The sequence below is a fragment of the Cyprinodon variegatus genome, unplaced genomic scaffold (assembly GCF_000732505.1).
Source record: "Cyprinodon variegatus isolate N-32 unplaced genomic scaffold, C_variegatus-1.0 Scaffold158, whole genome shotgun sequence".
NCBI lineage: Eukaryota > Metazoa > Chordata > Actinopteri > Cyprinodontiformes > Cyprinodontidae > Cyprinodon > Cyprinodon variegatus.
Window position 1 is genome coordinate 1,129,674 of NW_015150611.1, and position 20,604 is coordinate 1,150,277.

Sequence of the window (20,604 nt, forward strand, 5' to 3'; positions counted from 1 at the left end):
GGTTTGGTGAAAAATTTGTGCGTTTAGGCCAGGGTTCGTCTTCGTGTGGACGGGGCCTAAGATCTAAAGAGAAGCATCATCTCCTGGTCAGACCCTGTAATTCAGTGAAAGGCAATTCGACTGGCGTTTGACTGGGAATGGCCATTTTGAATGGCTGCTACTGTAAATAGAAGTGTTATGCTGCCGGCACCTGTTTTGGTATTGGATTTCAATGCATGTAAATTTCATTCATAACCACACATACTAATTTGTAATTATGATTCTAAATTCTATTGAGTTTTTTCGTCCTCAGGTTTCAGTTGTGTCTTTGTAAAGCAAATATTTGGTGTAGCTGGAATTAAAATTGTACTGAATGTTGAAGCCACGGTTCTACCATAAATGTTGATAGGAAAAAAAATACATATAACAAAACTATTATTTTAAAATATCAGCCATAAAATATGCTCCTCATAACATAGGGGATTATGTTTACCGAGACTATTTTTTTTTTTTTTTTGGTTTTTTATTATTATCATGCATCTTGGTGGTGCATTATTTTAATCTATGGTTATCTGTTTGCAGAATGGAAGAGGAAGGGGATTGTAAGTCATCTGTTGTGACTACATGGGATAAACTGGATCAGAACACTGATGAGTGTAAAATAAAATGGACCCAAGAAGAGGTAATGCATCTTGGTATAAAGATCAATTTTATTCTCAGTAGTGGGAAATAACATACTCTTATCTAAAATATTTTTTCCCTGACATCTAGGATGAAAACCTCAAAATCCTTGTCTCTAACTTTGGAAAAAAGAACTGGAAGACCATTGCTAGTTTTTTACCAGTAAGTGAACCGAAAACAAATTCAGCAGAAAAATAGATTGAATTATATAATTTTTTTTGTTGTTGAAAAAAAAAAAATTGTTTAAACATGATTTGATCTAGGTTTAGTCATGTTACATAATCTTGAAATATTTCCTGTTTTCTCTGACAGGGTAGAACAGAACTGCAGTGTATTCTTCGCTGGAAGAAACATCTTGATCCAGACTTAGTGAAGGGACCTTGGACTGCAGAGGAAGATCAAAAGGTGGGGGACTGGATTGGAAGTTTGCTGTTATTCTATCTGAAATAACTACACAGATACAGAGGCTAAGCTTATATAAACACCACTGTCACTCTCAGATCTATCAGTAATTGTGTCTAACATTGATAAAATTGCTTATTAATGCTATAAACACAAATATTGAATTTGCCTTGATTTTATTAAACGAAATGCAGGTACTATTAATGGACAGATGCAGCTGTTCCCATGTGAGCAATATGATTTCTGATGCCGCCATCGTGGAATAAGCTTTTTTCTAGAAGGATTATTTCAGCAGATAGAGCAAATTGCGTTGTGTTCATTGAAATGTTTATTGTAGAGGACTTGTATTTAAACTCCCATTCTCAAAATATATCAAATGCAGGTTAATTGAGGTTTTAATATATTTTTCTCCGGCTTTAAGAGTAAGAATTCCAAATATGGAATACGAAAATCTTTTAAGTTCATTTGTCCCCTATGGTGATAATTAGGGCTATAACTAATGAGTATTTTGCAAAATGATTAATCTTTTAATTATTTTTTTATATTAATCGATTAATAATTGGATAGCAAAAGGTTAAAGAAGACTTTTTGTGGTATTAAACCAATTGAAAATAAAGCTTTTCCACCTTAGGAATTCTGGATAGAGCATATTGATATATGAAAAAGATTTTTATCTTAAATGCAAAATGGTCACATGTTGTTTTACAATTTTGATAGAATTGCTGTACATGGTGGGCTGATTTATCAGCTAAAGGCACATTTTAGAGTCTCTATACTCCAGTTGACGATTAATAGATGACTAAATAAGTTGATTATTTCAATAATCATTTAATTACTATTAATCAGATTGATTGTTTTAGCCCTTGTTGTATTCAATCTTTTTCTTGTAGAGAGACTCAGCTTGGTTTATACCTGATGGACATTGAATAAAAGGATCCTCATTAATTCACCCTCTCCCTTTCAGGTGCAGGCTTTGCATTTTAATAAAGCAATAGTAGTGAAGATGGCCTCTTGAAAATAATAAATCATGTTCTTAACTCCTATTTAACCTTTATCTAATCAGTCTAATTAAACAGATTTTATTGAAGCCAAGAAGGAAAAACACATAACTATTACACTGAAGGAGTTTATTTTTTTTATGACAGGAAGACGCAGACAGAATTAGTCAAATAGGACAGTAGAAATGTCCTATACGAATGCAAGTTATAGTAGAGTTGCTCTTAAAAGTTTTATGTTTCACACTTATCCTGAGTTTTCATCCCGTACTAAGAAAATAAACAATCAACAGGTTCAAATTTGATTTAAAATTCTATAATTTTTGGGTCAGTTTTCTTTATGCATTTGTGTCCATTTTATACAGATAGTGGAGCTGGTGAATATGTATGGGAAAAACTGGAAAGCAGTTTCCACGCACCTAGATGGAAGGTTGGGAAAACAGTGTCGTGAACGCTGGGTAAACCACCTGGACCCAGCTATTAGCAAGAGGGCATGGACTGAAGAAGAAGACCTCATCATCTACAAAGCCCACTGCGTTCTGGGGAACCGGTGGGCTGAGATTTCCAAACTGCTCCCTGGAAGGTGAATGGCATTCGATTTATTCAGTGTATTGTTTTTATAGTTTTTTTTTTTCACTAAATAAGACCTGGGAGCTCATTTATATTTGAAATTTCCAACAGATCTGAGAACTCCATCAAGAATCATTGGAACGGCCACATCAAACGCAAAGTAGAGATGGGCGATTTTAAAGGAGTAGCTGAAACAATCTCTATTGACATTCAGCATTTCATAGATGGAGAGGTAAGGCGCATTGAAATCAGCAAAAATATATGAATACCAATGTTTGAAATCCATTTAAATGTTTAATTTATTATTTACACTCTGCACCAGGTGGACTTCAAATGTGACGTTGTAATAGATGCTGATCCAGTGACGCCTGAAATCAATGTGAGCTTATATTAAGTTTTAGTTCAAATATGTTTATATATTAAGATGATAGTGGAAATAATAGTTGTAAATGTTCTATTTAAGTGTTTCCTGTTAAGAATGATTCCCTTTTTTTTATTGTTGGTTGTGTTCAGATGAAAACAGGGAACATAGAGGCTGTAAAGCAGCAGGAGTCAGAGAAAGCTAAACCAAAGACAGCTGTTCAGACTCAACCTGCTTCAGCTTCAAGAAGAGAGGTGTCCTCCCCCAGTCCTTCTCAGCCCTGCAGCTCCAGCTCCAGTCCAAGCTCTGTGGTTGCAGCATCAGCCACGCAGCTGGAACAAAAACGATTTGCAGAGGCAGCTTTGAGGATGATTGCAGAAGACATGCTGCCACTCAGGTAAGTCACTTTTCTCATTGCACATTGGATTAAATTTGATTTATACATTCCTTGGTTAAAAAAATAAAGAAGTTTCTGTTTTGTGCTCGCAGCTTTGTTGAAGGTGCCGGCTTCAGGTCATTCATGGGTACCATCTGCCCTGAATACCACAAACTATCGCAGCGCATCATCGGCATTCAGCTCTATGAAGAAGTGGAGAGAAATATAAAGCCACAGCTCATCCGGGAACTCAAGCTCTCCCTCTCTAAAACCAAAGACCCTAAAAGTGCGATTCATGTCACCTGTGACCTCTGGGTGGGGGATGAGTCCAAACAAGTGGAAGACCCTATCCTTGTTGTCCAACTCCACTTTGTTAGCGATTCTTGGCAATTCCGCCGCCCTATCGTGGCCTTCCGCCACCTCTGCCATAAAAACCTCAGTGCCGCTGTAGCCAGTGAGCTTGAGGGCGTCCTGTTGAGCTATGGTATATTCCCACGCCACATCGGCTACGTCCTCGCCAACCAGGCTAAAAAAATCCTCGCTGGAAACAAGCTGTTTTGTGACTATAAGATTGTGTGCTCATCAAACAGGGGAGAACTGGACGGAGATGATATCTTGGCGTTTCTGTCAGATGAGATGTCTGAATCAGAGTCACCGTTTTCAGAGCTACAGATTGGGATGAGGAACATGTGTGTCGCCAGAACTTTGCAGACTGTGATCAGGGAAGCCCTGAAAAATTCCAGAGTAGTGGAGAACGTGCTCTCACAGATCCACAATGTAGTTGCCTTCTTCAGGAGCAGCGTCTATTGGGGCGAGGTAGGAGAAATTGAACAGGAATGTAAAATCTTATGTTTTTTTTTCCCATACATGAGGAAACTTTAATCTTTACTGATACTATTCCTATTTACACTAAAAGTAGGAATCAAAGGTGATGACTTATGTATTTAAATAAAGACAGAAGAGATGTTTAGAGCTCAGAAAGTAACTTATGTTGTTTGCTTGCAAACAGTCACTATCAATTCATAAATAAAAAAAATCTATTATGGGTTACCTGCCCTCATTTAAAAAAAAAAAAAAGCATTTTTTTTCTTCCCAAATCAGTAACAGGATTTTTTTTCAACTGGTTTATTTCCCCCCAGCTTTTATTGAAGGAGGGGAATGTATCGCTGTGCCCTTCCTCCACCAACTGTCGCTGGAACTCTTTGATGTTATCCCTACGGCGTATGGTGCATGAGACCACCTGGAGCATCATCATGACTCTCCTGGCCCAGGCCCGCATAGAGGCCACAGATGCAGCCACCTCCCCCCCTCTGATCATGGTGAAGAGGGAGCAAGTGATTGATATCCTGGGTCTCCTTGAGCCTTTTGAGGAGGCGTTACAGGTACTTGTTTTGGGCTCCAAATAATATTAGTGGGGGCAAAGGATGCATGGTGTTCAGATTAGCCTCTGTGCTCTGCATCACCTAAACAAAGCTGTTTCCCATTGCATGACTATATAACAGCAGTGTAATAGACTTCTCCTAAAGTACTGGTGGAAACATTTCTTATTGAACTGATCCGTTTAATTTCAACTTATGGTGATTTATTTATGCATGAAATGCTGGAAATGTGTCATCAGGTTGGGATTTTTTAAATGTTTATCTGGAGCAATTGTCTTCACAGCGTGGTTTAAGTTTTGTTTCATTGATGAAATTATAGAAACACGATAAAGGAATCTCTCTATGGCGGACGTGTTTCTGTTGGGAGGAGTTGATTGAGACATGAGAAACCAAGCAGGAACTGATATACATCAGAGCAGAGCTCTCTAACCCTGAAATCCCACATCCTCCGTCACCAGTGTTCCTTGGTGTTATTTATATTTTTAGGATTTGGGGGAAAAAATTAAAGAAAGTTCACATACCTGCATCAGAGCGCTAACTGTTTGATCTGTGGGCGGTTTTCCATCCTTGCAACCAAACTAGCAGCAGTAGTGGAGTTTGGAGATGTAATCCACTTCTTAAGTCTATCTTTGCTCCCATCTAATGTATCCAGTTCTGCAATCGCACTTTTTCTCTCACTCACAGCTTGGTGTTTGGCTGCATATCTCTTTACAAAGCAAAAATGCAGGCCATCCTTCCTCATTGGTAATGAAAGCAAACGATTCGTTCTATGCTTTCAATCATTTTATCTCATTTGCTATCTTTCTTTTTTCCCTCTTTTTTTTGGATCCATGGCCTGAGACACACCCACCGCTTGTTTGCCTGGCACCGCGCCACGCTGGTTCCAAGTTATGACCACTGATCTCTATGGCTATGATGCAAACTATTGTTTACATTTATTTATTATACAAATGATTACAGCATTGGAAAAAATGAATTTTTTGTTTGACCTCCTGCACACCACATTAAAACAAACAAAAAAACAAAAAATACCACATTTTACAAAATTTTTTAAAAAGCTCCAGGGAGCCACATGCGGAGCCGCGGATTGCAGATCCCCGGACTAAACCATTCTAAATCTTTTGTTTTCCTCTGTATATAGCTCTGTCCATCTTACCATCACCTCTGTGTCTTAGATTTCCACTAAAGATAAAATTTTGCTTGCAATCTTAGTTTGTCGTGCTTTCCAGCAAACAGCAGGGAATGTTTTTATGGTTTCCAGTTAAGATCAACTTTCTTAGTTCCACATTTGTAGAGTATATTACAAATAGTTATTTTACTCTTTGCTATTAAGTAGTGGTGAGCTGTGAAATTTGTAGGTGTGCCATTGAGCCATTCTTTAATTTGTAGATATTTACTTAATGTGATTGAAATGTGCAAATGGGTATGAAAATAAAGACATGTTACTTATTTGGAGGACATTGAAGTTTTTGGTTTGAAGGTGATAAAATGTGGGAAGGTTCTGTTTCAGGTTGCCTGAGTTTATTTTCTCCTTTTTCCTTTAGGTACTTCAAGGAAATGGAGTGACCATCTCTTTCATCATCCCCTCCCTCATTGGCCTTGATAAGACATTAGAAAGTAGAGTGACTAACTACAACCATTTCTGTAAGGCCCTGAGAAAAGGCCTTTCTGTTCATTTCAACTCTTTGATTCACCAGAAGGAGATTATTCTAGCTACTGTACTTGACCCCAGGATGAAACTGCAGGTACTTGTTTTGTTCAGCAAATTTAGTAGGTGTTTACATTTGCAGTTTGCTAACTAGAGATGAGCTGTGCACAAAAGTGCGTTGTAACAATAGTATTTTAAAGCAAATTAATGATTTTCAAATCCAGCTTATCCTAACTTTAACGTTTATACTGTTTCAGCCATTTTCTGATTCCACACCTAAAACCCAGACAGAGTTCCTGGCGCCGCCCTCAAAGTCAGAGGCTCAAAGCATCTTGGCATCGTTTTTAGAAACAAAGGCTGCATCAGCATCCGTCCCTTTGAAGGAAACCAAGGAGGAGACAATTAAGCAGCCCACGGAGAAGCCGGAGAGGCCAGAGGAAGGCCCTGATGATATTAAAGCCTCAGCAGACGGGTCTGGAGGAAGCTCAGACGACAACTGTGATGTAGTCGGTGAAAACGAACTCAAGCGCAAGTCAATATTCAACTACCTGCAACCTCCATCAAAGACTATGAAGGTTTCCGAGCTGGACATGTACCTGTCTGAACCCATGTGTGAAAGCGGCTCCAGTCTGCTCTACTGGAAGTCGGCCTCCAGGTTCCCCCAGCTGCAGGATGTTGCCAAGAAGCTGCTGGCTGCGCCTGCCTCCTCTGGAGGCTTCGACAGGCTCTATCCAATGGCGACTTCTATCGTTAGAGCCAAGAGGAACCACCTCCCATCTCACACCACCGAGAGGCTGCTTCTGTACAGGAACTCTCTAAAGGCCAGAACTGTTAACCGGGTCAGCGGTGCGCCCAAAAACTTTAAGCTTAAGTGAGGTTTGCTCTGATTTAAGGAGCAACTTTGCAGTAAACAAAGGCTAAATCTATTTGGAGCATCCAGGGATGAATTATTTACTGTAATGCTATTAGTAGTAATAAATGCTAATGATTATTTTTTTTATTCTAAGAGTTTATTGCCATCTTTATTTTTGTTGCACATGGAATACTTTTAGTAATATTTATATCCTTAAGAAATTTGTTTTCAGGTTTATAACCTGATCACATGCAGACCTAAAACCACTCCTGATTCTAATGAAACTATTTCCTGCAATAAAATCTGATGCAGTTCTGTTAATGCACTTGTAGGGGTGCTAACCTTTTCAGGGTCTTAACTTTATATGGGAACTGGACTGATTTCTTCCCTTCATGAAATTGTGAGGATGATTGTTTGCTAAGTGCTGATGTAAAGAATTGATTCAAACATTTTGAACACAGTTTGGATTCTTTGTGTTGCATTGACTGTATATAGGTTTTATGTCAAGTTTGGTTGAAGTGTTCAGGCATGCTTTCAGACCCGTGGCAAGTTTGATTACATTTACACAGCAGTGATCTTATCGCTACTTGGAAAACGTAAAGGATGTTTGTAGGAAATAAAATAATATTATGCAAAGTTGTCTCTGGTAAGTTTTATTCTTTACAAAATATTCTGTTTAGATTTTTAATTCTGCTTATTACTTTGTAACAATTTGAATATCAATCGATTTGGACTCTTCCAATGAGTTAAAAGTTTTCTTCTTTTTTTTTTTTTATTAACATTACATTTATTAAATTAACAAATTTATCAAATCTAAATATTTATGTTTGGTCTTGCAGTTAGACCAAAAATGTTCTTAACATATTCAGTTTAGTCGAGAATTAAGGCTCATTCTTACAAAGCAGATAAAATTATAATTTGATTTACTTTGTAGATACAGTTTGAATGAACAGACTGAGCAGCAGAACATCCTGATTAACGGATAGAGCCCTGGTTGATAAAGCTTCCTGGTTTTCTTTGAGGACTGATGCCTTTCTGTTTCTCACCAGACTCAGGGAACTTGACTCCTAAATAAATTTTACATTTGCTTGGTAAAAGTAATATAAATTACTGAGAAACAGCCTATTTTTTTTGTTCCTTAGCCTAGATAGAAGTTTTCTGATTCAATTCAGTTTATTTCTATAGCTCCAATTCACAACACATGTCATCTCAAAGCACTTTACAATTCACCATATCATACAGTCAAATTGATTCAGTTGTCCATCCAAGGAAAACCAGTTGATTGCATCGACTCATTGACTGTAAGGCAATCCCTCACTCTAAGCATGCTTGCAGCGACAGTGGAGAGGAAAAGCTCCGCCCCAACAGGAAGAAACCTCTAGCAGAACCAGGTTCAGTGTGGGGTTCAAAGAAACAGAAGCAGAGATACAATGATGCCGATGTAACAAACAGAAAGCCAACAGCTGTAGGCCATGCTCTGGACACATCTTTTATTATTGTATTGTGACTCTTGAAGCATAGACTGGCAGCATCCCATGCCTTTCAAACGTCTCCCAAACTCTCACATGGATTTTGTTTAGTGATCAAACCTTTTATTTCCACTCAACCTTCCACTGATGTGCTTTAATAAAACATTTTGCACAGTGAGCTTTTACAGCCTTGTCTTCGAGGGTGTCAGTGTATTTGCTGGAAAACTCAACTACACTACATTTGCTACATTTCTCCTAAAAAAATAAAATTAAATCCTACATTAGTCACCCTAGACTAATATACTCATCATTTGGATTTAAACCAGCACTATTATTATATGTCTATGTGTATAACTATAATTTTAAGTGTAAAATATAAACTGCAATCTGATTGGGTGAAGATGGCGCTACGTCACCCGGAAACAATGTGCCACATTTTGCTTCCGGGGTCACCAGCCTTCCCCTCACGTGGTTGAACCAAGGAGGAATCCAGGATGATCGCATGAGGAAAATAAACCAGTTTGTTCTCCTAATGTCAGCGGATCGCAGGATCGGAGAAAATTAAACAACTTTCTAAACAAAGTGTTGCTAAGGCAGGACCTTCCGCCATCATGGCGCTGTACATCAAAGCTGCGGAGATCCTGGAGAAAGCGGAGATGAAACAGGGCGCCCTGAAGACTCTGGTTTACGACAGTAAGTTTTCCAACATCAAGCAGCTCTTCGCTCTGGTTTGCGAGACGCAGAAGTTCTCCTCCATCCTGCAGGAGATCATCGAGAGCACCAAGCTGCTGAAGCCCACCAAGCTGAAGATGCCCCTGGCCAAGGTGCTGGTATATGACCTCCTGATCGGCCAGGGGCTGAAATGCGGCGGTACCTGGAAGGCCAAGATGATGAAGCATCGGGCCCGCCTGCAGGCGGAACTGGCCCGCATGAAGGTGAGGAGAAAAGTCAGCAGGAATGAGGATCTCCTTCCAGCCAGCGCCAAGCAGAACCCCGGGGACCAGCTGCCCAGATATGTCCGTGTGAACACACTGAAGACCACCGTGGAGGATGCTGTGGACTACCTGAAGAGGGATGGTTTCTCCTACCTGGGTCAGGCCGTGAAGCTGGATAACTTCACCCTGAAGAACAAGCAGTTTGTGATTGACCTGCACCTGCCAGAGCTCCTGGTGTTCTCTCCAAAGACAGACTTCCATGATCACTTCCTGTACAAGGCAGGTCACATCATCCTGCAGGACAAAGCCAGCTGCCTCCCTGCTTATCTCCTTAACCCCCCACCTGGCAGCCATGTCATTGATGCCTGTGCTGCCCCTGGCAATAAAACCAGCCACCTGGCAGCCATCATGAAGAACAGAGGGAAGCTGTTTGCATTTGATCTGGATGGGAAGCGTTTGGCCACCATGTCAACCCTACTGCTCAGAGCGGGGGTCACCTGCCACCAGCTGGCCAACCAGGACTTCCTAAAGGTGGATCCCGATGGTTCACAGTATAAAGATGTGGAATACATCCTGCTGGATCCATCCTGCAGTGGATCAGGTACCCTTTTATCTCTGTGTAGAAATTCTTTTGTTGCTTTTTTAAGGCCAACTGAAATGATTGTCTGTGGTGTCCAGGGATGGTTTGCCTACGGGACAACTCTGCAGCAAACCAGGAGGAGGAAAAAGCTCGCCTGGCATCTCTGGCTTCCTTCCAGCTGCGGTGCCTGAACCACGGCCTCAGGTTCCCCCGCCTGAAGCGCCTGGTCTACTCCACCTGCTCCATCCACAGCCAGGAGAACGAGGAAGTCATTGCTGCCTGTCTGCAGCAGAACCCCAACTTCAGGTATATATGTTTCTAATCCATGTTAGCTGTCAATACAAGGAAGATTTTCACCAGATGGCTCAGTTTCCTTTTTATTAACAGTTCATGAACAGGCTTTCAGGCTTCTACGCTAATGCATACGTTTATAAAAGATTTAAAACAAAACCTAACAAATAACTTCTGTTTTCTTTTTCTAGGTTAGTGCCACTGCTGCCCCAGTGGCCTGAACGAGGCCTGGAGCCGCTTCCACAGTGTTTACGTGCCAGTACCAGCAAAACTCTCACACATGGCTTTTTTGTTGCTCTGCTGGAGAAAGTTAGTGACACCAGTAATATAAAGGAGAAACCTGCAGATCCAGTCAGGTGAATATTGGGGGTCTTCTTGTAAAGTTGTTTCTCTATACATTTCATAAAAGGAAATAAGGTCAAATCTGGTTAATAATCAAATGTGTTGTGCGAACATCTCACAAGTGTAGTTATTTGAAAACTACAATATGGCATTCATTTCTTTGTATCTTAGTTTGCCTGATGTTTTTTTTTGTTTGTTTGTTTGTTTATGCTGTCACAGTGATGTTGAGAACGTCCTGCCTGCTGCAAAGATACCTGATGCTGCTGCGGAGGAAAAGCCTGGTTCTGCTGTAGAGGAAAACCCTGAATCCTCAGATGCTGAGGAGATGGTGACATTACCAGCAGAGGACACTAATGGTGATGCACCCAGTAAGAAAAGGAGGAGAAAAAGAAAAAAGAAGAAGAAGAATTTATCCAAAGCAGAATGAAACTTTAATACTTTCTCTGTAAATGTAAAATAAAGATAATTTCTGTCTAGTTCTAATGGACTCATAATTTAATGCTTTGAATGGTTTTCTTTTTTTTTTTCTAGAAGATACATTTTTTTTTTTTGAAGCAACATATATATTGCTAAAAGTTTGCTTTTTAATGAATGCATGAACTTTAATGACATCCTTTCAATCTGTAGGGTCGTTTATTTACAGAATCCCTTTTGCCTGCAACTTAATCATTCCACAGTTTGTTTGTTTTTTGGGTTGGGGGGTGTCAAAAAAATCCCAAATTACAGTTTCAACTAAAATTCATGCCAACGCTGTAAAAGTTGAGGTCAGGTCAGGACAGTGCAAGATGTAAAAGTTTCTTCACACCAAACGTTATACACCACAAGGCATGGAAGTAAAAAGAACATCCAAATCTGATAGGGTGAGCTATCGCTATAGCTATGTCCAGTAGGGGGCAGCAGACGCACCAATAAATGCTCGTTTATTTCCAGCCAAATGGCGCCATCTAGTGGTCGTTGTGGCCGTATGTTTCGTAACGCTTATCACCGAGTCTTTTGTAACTATAAACAGAAGATTGTGAGCGTCTTACATGAGCAGTGAGGTGTAGCTCTGGCTGTAGCAACAGATAACAAAATGTAAGTTACACTTGTCACATTTAAAAGTCACTCAACGCTCTTTTAGAAGTGTGTTTTATTAGTATTATATGTTTATTTCCCACCGCAGTGAGAAGTTACAGTCAGTCTTTACTGCAGAATGTCGTCTGTTCCTAAAGTGAAGCTCTCCGGAGGTCTGGAAATCTGCCGGGTCCTGAACGGGATGTGGCAGGTGTCTGGAGCTCATGGGGCTGTGAACAAAACCAAAGCAGGTAAACGCATTATTTACTCCTATGCAGCTTTAACTGTTCTGTATAAAAATTAGCTGCGCACATAGCACAGGTCTTATGGTACATGCGCGTATGGGTGCCGCATAGGGCCATGTTCAGTAACCGACTGCCAGAATGACATAACATGCAGTTTAGATCCATCTAACAACTGACATTTAATAGTATTTAACACTATTAAATAGGCAATATGTATCCTTTAGAAGGGAGCTCAGATATTATGTAGATTATTATAAAATTTCTGAATGTTTATAGTTATATTTTTGTTTTCTGAGTTTAAAAATCTGCAACAGAACAATAAAAACTAGTCCTGAATAAAGTCTTACATTTCAAAAATCCTATAAGACTTTTGATGAATTACATATTTACATAGAGGAGTAAATATGTACTTAAATACGTACTCCCATGGGGCCATGTAGGTTTGAACATTTTGTCCTCCCTTAATAAAAGCATTCATTTTAACAACAAAGTATTGTGTTTACTAGTGTTATCTCCAACTAATACTGTTTGATGTTCTCTAACAATTGATTTTCACGTGTATGCAAAAAAGGAAAGCAATCAGGAGGGGGGTAACACAGTTTCATGCCACTGTATATTTAGTTGAGATGCTAATACTAGAAAACTGTTTTTCAGATACAAAAATATATATATTTTACTTCTTATTTGTAGATTGACTGAATTGATTGCCAACAATAATTTATACAGGACGTGTTTAACATGAATCCTAAGAAAATACATTTAGACTTTTGTGCCACTTAAGAAGAAATTGTTTTCACTGCCTCAGTATTGGGACCTATTTGGCCCTGGAAAATCTCAACAAACCTTTAGAAAAGTTGTGAAAACCTTGTGTTTAAAACACATTATGGCACCCAGGAGCTTAGATAAACGGCTTAAATTGCTTTCTGATATCAGATTGTTTTTCTCCAGGTATTTCCAGAAATTTGCATTTTTAAAATGAAATAATTATAACAGACAAAGTATACATATGTCTTTATTAAAGAAATATTTCTATGACTTCTGGAGGAAACAGTGGCCATTATGTCATACTGATTTACCTGAATAGTGGGAGCCATTTGTAATTAATACGTTGCTAAATTTATTTGGGGAAAAAAATTGAATCTCCCTTTTCCGAAATCCATACAGAAATACAGTATATGTGTCAGTCCTCAGAAGATGAGAGTTAGAAAATAAAACTTCTTCTGAACAGGTAGAACAGGGAGCTGTGTTCTTTACCTAAATTATAAATTTTGCCTCACCTCTCAGGGGCTGGAGAAACGGATTAGCTGATATATTAGTACATGACGCTATAATCTTAAACATTGTCTGAATCCAAGTATTTACTTCACTTCTATTGAGCAAAAAGTTAGGAAATTGAAACAGGAAAAATAAAATAATTCTACTACATATATAAACATCAAGGCAAATCTTTTTTTTTTTTCTGTTTTTGATGCTTAATAATTGAGTTTCTAAATTCTTCCAAAAATCATAACAGTGATGTTTTTACTCTGCTCATAGCTGCAGCCATACTGAACCTTTTCTTCTGTGGAGACACCCATACAACCCTTTTACTTTGTTCCAACAAGCATCCTCACTATGCTTTATATGATGTTGAATTAACTTGCAATAAAGATGCTAGCATGATTAACAAATAACACCAAGACGGTATTTAATTTGATCTAAAGCAGAGCACTTTGGATCATTTTAGCAACGTGACCCTGCAAACAGATGTGAGCGCATAGTCTGTCTATCTCTGAAGGACACGTTGCTGTGATCCTAACACTGGCTGGTTCTCTCCTCCCTCTCCAGTTGAGGCCATGCAGGCCTACGTCGATGCTGGACTGACCACCTTCGACATGGCGGATATCTACGGTCCTGCAGAGGAAATATATGGACTGTTCAATAGCCAGGTGGACACAGACACTGCAATAAATCTTTTACCTTTTTACTCTGAATCCCTTTAACTTGTGAGCTGATTTCCATCATTATGTGTAAAACTTATTCAGTAAAAAAAAACCCAGTGTTTCTCTAACACAAACAGAGTTGAATATAACTCTGTTTCAGAGTCAAAATGAGTATAAAATTAAATTTTTTGCTAGTGTCAGATTTTCGAAGTTAATTTACTAATATTAGTGTCTAAATCAAGAAGACCTATCAGAGACTGGTGGGAAATCAACTCCACATAAAGTAAAAGTTACACTGCAGGGCTGTCAAATTTTATATTGACTATTAATTAACTCAACACTTGAGCAGATTTACACTCACTATAGTTTTAAATACTCAATTTAGAGTTGGTATCAAAGGAAAGAACAAGACCTTATTATTTTTGTAAAATAAAATAAAAAAATAAATAATTACTTTAACGGCAAAAATCAAAGTTAAAGGAATAGTACACCCAAAACATGATTAGCCTTCATTTTCTACTCACCCCCATGCTGAACAACACCCTGGAGTACTTTTTTGATATCTCAAATGCATCTGGAGATCTGGGAGGCTTCTTGCTGTCTGCTGACATTCAAATAATGGAGGTCTATGGTGACCGAGACAGAAAGGTCCATAAAAGTCCACAAAAACGTGTCAATATTCCTCCATACTGCTCGTCCAATGTATTCCAAGTGTCCTGAGTGGGTAGCATCCAGAATTTACTCGGGACGAAGTCATTTAGAATGTTTTTAGAGCATAAACAGTAGTGTATAGGATTTCCTGAAAGCGCGCACATGCGCGTTCACGACGCTACGGAAGCCGGCAGACCAAACCAGCGCATTCAGCTCGGCAAAGAACTCATGCTCTTCCTCAACACTGAAGTCCTCAGACATTTTTCTTTCGTTGTTTCTTTCTTTGCACAGGTAAACAGCACATTTCTTCTTCTACGCTTGCATTATTGGCAGAGCAGACGCTGAATGCGCTGGTTTGGTCTGCCGGCTTCCGTAGCGTCGTGAGCGCGCATGTGCGCGCTTTCAGGAAATCCTATACACTACTGTTTATGCTCTAAAAACATTCTAAATGACTTCGTTTCGAGTAAATTCTGGATGCTACCCACTCAGGACACTTGGAATACATTGGACGAGCAGTATGGAGGAATATTGACACGTTTTTGTGGACTTTTATGGACCTTGCTGTCTCGGGCACCATGGACCTCCATTATTTGAATGTCAGCAGACAGCAAGAAGCCTCCCAGATCTACAGATGCATTTGAGATATCAAAAAAGTACTCCAGAGTGTTGTTCAGCATGGGGGTGAGTAGAAAATGAAGGCTAATCATGTTTTGGGTGTACTATTCCTTTAATGTAATCACCAAAAGCAGTCAACTTCCCTAATGTGGTATAAAAAATCTGAAGATTGCTTCTCGAAGAAATTCATTTAAAAACATTAATTATAGAAAGAGAACATATTTTTTGTTACAACATAACAGAACAATAATGCTGACACAGGAACAGATTTTTTTTACTCTTTAACTTTTCAAATTTACTTTTACCTTTAATTGGCTTTTTCGAAATATTAAAAAAGCTTAGTTAAGTTTCTAACTAATTGACTTTTTTTTTTTTAAACCTAAATTATAGCAGGTAACACATCACACACAGTGGATAACAGATTGCTGGTGGTAATCTATGAAGCAGTTCCATTCAGGCGTGGACCCTCCACACCACATTTGACCTCAAGATTTTGCCCGTTTGCTGCAAACTGATGTTTACATCCAAGTTACTTAAATGGTAACATGGACTATAAATGGTTAAAACCAGAAATCTCTCAGAAATTTTTATCTAGATGGAAATGTTTTTAGAAGAGGTACCAAGGAATTATTCTGTATCTTTATATTAAAATAAAAATATAAAAACTAGATGCTTTTTAAGTTTAAATTGAGAGAAAAACAGTAAATCAGCAATAAAATAAGTTCCAGGTCAATACTACTCCTTCAGTTTGATCCTGTTTAGATTATTTCTGCTTCTTATTTCAAATATAGACCAGTTTGGATTAATTCAGTTCAAATATAATGATGGATCAAACTCATGCCGCACATTGTTTGTAATTTAATATGTCCTCTTATGACCCTCAGCTAAACTCAGGAGGAGCGTCTCCAGCTCTGCAGGGTCTGACCAAATTTGTTCCCCGACCAGGACCGATGGAGCGGAAGGTGAGCCCAGTCTGTTGGTTTACTGACTGTAATGCAGGTTTTATCCTCCAGGATGTTCATCTTTAGATCATCTCTGTAATCTGCCTTTAATAACACTTTCTGAAGCCTCGCTTCCACACAAAGCAATCTGTAGGCATTGAACTTCTTTTTAACATTTTATCTCAACAACCTGCCTTTTTTTTATTTAACTGGGATTAAATATTAACAGACCAACAGTTTTATACATAAACATTTTATATGTAAAGTAAATCAATAGAGTGAAAATATCTTTCTGTAGTTTTTAGTAGTCAGATCTTTGGAGGCAGAAATATTTTTGAGTTATTTTTAGAATGACTTGATCAAATAAAAGTCATACTGGAGTGTTTCAAGCACATTTTCTAACCAGAATCAGATGTGGGGATGAAAATGAATCGATCCAAACCTTTCCCCGTCGCTGCTTTCCCTCAGCATGATGCCCCCACCACCATTTTTAACTTAGTGCGACATTTGTTTCCCTCATGACCGGTGTTTTGTTTAAAAAAAATATTTTTCACGATGAATAAAAACATTTGAGGTGATTTTAGTGAACTGGCTAAGCCAGTTAAAATGATATAACGATAAGTTTTCTGCAGCCATACCTGTTTAGATCTGTTTTTGACTGCTAACTGCACATGTGAAATGTATAACTTTTTTATTGATTGTGTTGAAACTGTTTTTATTGCACTTATGGAAAGCACTTTGGTTCAGCTGGTGCTGTTGTAAATCACTGTATAAATAAAGCTTGATTGATTGATTGAGCCACTGCTGGTGCTGACATGCTTCTGTTTTTAGGTGGTGGAGAAGGCGCTGCAGCGTTCCATGAGCCGAATGAAGGTGGACACCCTGGACTGTGTTCAGTTTCACTGGTGGGATTACAGAGACAAGAGATACCTGGAAGCCCTGGGACACCTGTCAGACCTACAGCAGGAGGGAGTCATACGTATGTTTGCCCTTAGTTCCCACATCAGCTGCCCACATAGATAAGTGGAGGAAGTTCATCTTTATTTTCTCACCTGAACTTATTGTCTGAATAAGGAATTCCTTTGACTTTACTAGGTGAGCTCGCCCTCACTAACTTTGATACACAGAGACTGGAGGAGATCACTAGCAAAGGCATCTGCATCTCCAGCAACCAGGTACCACTTACACCTGAAGGTTTTGCTCTCCTCCTCCTCATCCTGTGTTCATGCATCCGCTCCTTTTGCCTGTGCAGGTTCAGTACTCGCTGATAGATCAGCGGCCTGCAGCCAAGATGGAGAAGTTCTGCGTTGCCAACAACATAAAGCTCCTCACATATGGAACGCTGGGTGAGTTCTATAGAGTGGGAGTTATTTAAACGCAGAGCCAATGCCAAAATGGTGGTTTCTGAAATGGAGTTGTGTATGTGGCTGTGACCTCCTCTTTATCCTTTTGCCTCCTCTTCCTCACCCCGTCTCCTCCCTGTTTAGCGGGCGGCCTGCTCTCTGAGCGTTACTTGGGGAAGGCGGAGCCCAACTCTCGGGCGGAGCTCAACACGGCCTCTCTCTCCAAGTACAAGAACATGATCGACTCTTGGGGAGGATGGACTCTCTTCCAGGACCTCCTTGTCGCCTTGGAGACCATTGCCAAAAGACATGAATGTTCAGTGGCCAGCGTAGCAACCCGTTACGTGCTTGACCGCCCCGCTGTAGGCGGAGTCATCATCGGATGTCGTTTCGGTGTTGCGGGGGCGGGGCAGTACATCTCTGACAGCCTGCACAGCTGCAGCCCCGACCTGAGGCTGACGGCGGAGGACCACGCAGCCATCGAAGCCGTCACACGGCGCTCCAGGGACCTGATGGCGCTCATTGGAGACTGTGGGGATGAGTACAGGAGCTGAGGGGGAGGGGCGGGTTGACAGACTGGACCTGACAGTTCAGTGAGGAAGAGGAGGGGAAAATATAACAAGCTCTCAGGGATGATACTCACTTAAGATAGATTTTGTTATTTTCATTTTTTTAAGAAGGACGTGGTTCAAATTTAAACATTTGTTCTGCGTGTTTTCTGTCTTTTTCTTTGCCTCCAATGTATATCTTAAGCCATTTCTCGTTTACATAAAGGTCTCTGTAACCAAGGTCTCTGAAGATGCTGAATAATTGAAATATTTTCCATTTGATGTCTGCATAATGTACCTGCTTTAAAAAGTCTAGAATGAGTCTAAAGCTGTGGTGCTGTTCTAGAAAAATGCTGTATATGAACATAAATTGCATTAACCAATGAACTTATTATGAGAAGCAATAAAACATCATGGACCACTGAGATTCCTGCACAGTAATGTTTCTTACTGCATGAACAACTAATCATGGAGAGTAAAGCTCAGGATGCGATGACTCTGGTTGTTCACATTAGGCAGCAGCAACAATCATAAGTTTTAAAAACTGGCAATGCGTCTGCCGGGTTTAGGTGAGTGTGTATCTGTCTAGCCCTCAGAGTGAGGACCATTTTTCCAATTTTACCTTCAGATTGAGGACCAGTTGTACAGTGAGGACATTTTGCTGGTCCTCACAAGCTATTTTGCTAATGGTTAGGTTTAGGGCTAAGGTGTCAATTGGGTTAGGGTGAGGTATGCATGGGTAATGGTTAGGGTTAGGACATAGAAAGGGTTGAAAATAATTGGTCAAAACATGGTCCTCACTACGTATAACAGAACGAGTATGGGTGTGTGTGAGTGGGGGTGGTGGTTTCTGTTTCTTTTATTTCATCCACTTTGGAGACATTTGGCATAGCCATCTTTTTTAAGGTGGTCCTGCTAAAACATCTGAATCAGACTTTGACTAGGCCATGCTAAAGCTTAATTTGGATCATCTTTGTAGATCAACACGCCCACCTTTCATAGTAGGATCATGTGTACGTTAATGCTTTAACAGAGATGAACTGACTTGTGCACATCCCTACCAACCCTTACATCAATGCACTTTTATTTATAGCAAACCGTCTAAACAATGACATCAACTACGATCGACCATCTTGTTTTTTTTTCCAATCTCATATGATCCAAAATGAATCAGGTGTTAGAATTACCTCCAATCTAGTTTTTTAATCTGCACAACTCAGACTTCAGGAGGAGATGGTATTTTATAATTTTTATGATCAGTAAGAGAATTTACTGTCTGAAAAACTTTGATGCACTTTGGCCAACATTAGCTGGTTTTATATGGAGATGATAATGTATATCTGTGCACTTTAATCATATACAAAAAAAAAGAAAAATCCTAGAGAGAATCCAAATTATCCTAATTGTGAATGGTCAGGTACCGACTGCTGCCTGCCTAAATCTTTCAACATACTTATCAATTATTAACTAGCATTAAATATACAGGAATCCCTGCAGCGTTGAGCTTTTATGGTTATGCAGACTTGAGCCAATCATCAGGGTTCTTTATTTTAAGTTTGGCACGGACCAGAAGGATTGGTGATTTGTTACTGTCTACCATCTTCAGGACTCTCTGATTTAAAAAAAAAAAACAATGTTTTTAGTTATTTCTAAAGAAGAGATTATTAGCCTCAGTAATTGTATACAGTTCAGGATATTGCCAAAGTATTCACACATAAACTTGATAGTGCTGACTGTGATGTTTGCAGCTGTAACAGCTTTAGCTCTCCTGGGAAAGTTGATGGGAATAGTTCTCCAGAGGAGCTTTGTTCAAAATCATTTTAGCAGTGCTAATTGGCTTAATTTGTGTGGAGGTTTGAATTTTTTAGTGTGTATAAAGATTTTTAGACCAAAAAGAAAGATTTAGCTAATCTGCTGAATAACAGCTTAAGGTTAAGTCTCTGTTTTAAGGGTTATTCAGATCGTGCTCCAAATACCTCCTGATTATGTGTCTACATTCAAGCAAAAAACCTCCTCATGAAAGCAGAGTCAGAACAGGATGACTTAAAAACCTTTATGTCCATGTAAACTGGGCTATATATAGCTCTATTTTGAGACCTGAACGATCGAGCGCAACGCATGACAGCATTTTTACATAAATTATACTCTTAGAGTTGACAACAACCATACATTTCAATTGTTTAGATTTTATATGATTGAAACACAAATTTAAACATGATTTAAATGAAAAGGAAACAACATGCTCTAAGGTTTTTTGGGTTAAAAAACTAAAATACTAAAAAGTGTGCTTTAGTATTCCACACATTATTTTAATCATGAATAAAATTAAGTGCAGATGTAAAAACCAGCTGTCTAGGAAAGCCAGAGAGATTTGTTAGACATTACTGGTGACAGAAATAACTACATCATAAACACTAAGGAACAG

At 39.2% G+C, this 20,604-nt stretch overlaps 3 protein-coding genes across 4 annotated transcripts in view; all 3 read left to right on the forward strand.

Annotated features, from left to right (window-relative positions):
* Window positions 1–7,872, forward strand: part of LOC107086630 — a 10,592-nt gene extending 2,720 nt beyond the window's left edge. Inside the window, exons 2-12 of the mRNA XM_015377714.1 lie at window positions 562–661; window positions 751–822; window positions 973–1,065; window positions 2,423–2,640; window positions 2,739–2,859; window positions 2,950–3,006; window positions 3,141–3,385; window positions 3,478–4,180; window positions 4,504–4,746; window positions 6,288–6,488; window positions 6,649–7,872. Coding sequence (XP_015233200.1) covers window positions 562–661; window positions 751–822; window positions 973–1,065; window positions 2,423–2,640; window positions 2,739–2,859; window positions 2,950–3,006; window positions 3,141–3,385; window positions 3,478–4,180; window positions 4,504–4,746; window positions 6,288–6,488; window positions 6,649–7,266 — 2,671 coding nt within the window. The 3' untranslated portion in view covers window positions 7,267–7,872. The remainder of the gene's footprint in view (window positions 1–561; window positions 662–750; window positions 823–972; window positions 1,066–2,422; window positions 2,641–2,738; window positions 2,860–2,949; window positions 3,007–3,140; window positions 3,386–3,477; window positions 4,181–4,503; window positions 4,747–6,287; window positions 6,489–6,648) is intronic.
* Window positions 7,873–9,159: 1,287 nt separating this feature from the next.
* nsun5 (NOP2/Sun RNA methyltransferase family member 5) lies at window positions 9,160–11,323 on the forward strand. Of its 2 annotated transcripts, XM_015377743.1 has the most exons (5): window positions 9,160–9,406; window positions 9,478–10,249; window positions 10,327–10,534; window positions 10,711–10,875; window positions 11,081–11,323. In XM_015377743.1, the coding sequence occupies exons 2-5, from the start codon at window positions 9,523–9,525 to the stop codon at window positions 11,286–11,288; spliced, it is 1,308 nt and encodes a 435-aa protein (XP_015233229.1). In that variant the 5' UTR covers window positions 9,160–9,406; window positions 9,478–9,522; the 3' UTR covers window positions 11,289–11,323. The 2 variants fall into 2 exon arrangements, with proteins under 2 accessions (XP_015233229.1, XP_015233227.1); XM_015377741.1 differs by having other exon boundaries at window positions 9,160–10,249; window positions 11,081–11,319.
* Window positions 11,324–11,675: 352 nt separating this feature from the next.
* On the forward strand, window positions 11,676–18,592 carry LOC107086658 (uncharacterized oxidoreductase YccK-like). Its single transcript, XM_015377749.1, has 8 exons — window positions 11,676–11,935; window positions 12,024–12,165; window positions 13,987–14,087; window positions 16,232–16,309; window positions 17,120–17,267; window positions 17,384–17,463; window positions 17,541–17,634; window positions 17,776–18,592. The coding sequence occupies exons 2-8, from the start codon at window positions 12,054–12,056 to the stop codon at window positions 18,183–18,185; spliced, it is 1,023 nt and encodes a 340-aa protein (XP_015233235.1). The 5' UTR covers window positions 11,676–11,935; window positions 12,024–12,053; the 3' UTR covers window positions 18,186–18,592.
* Window positions 18,593–20,604: the final 2,012 nt, after the last annotated feature.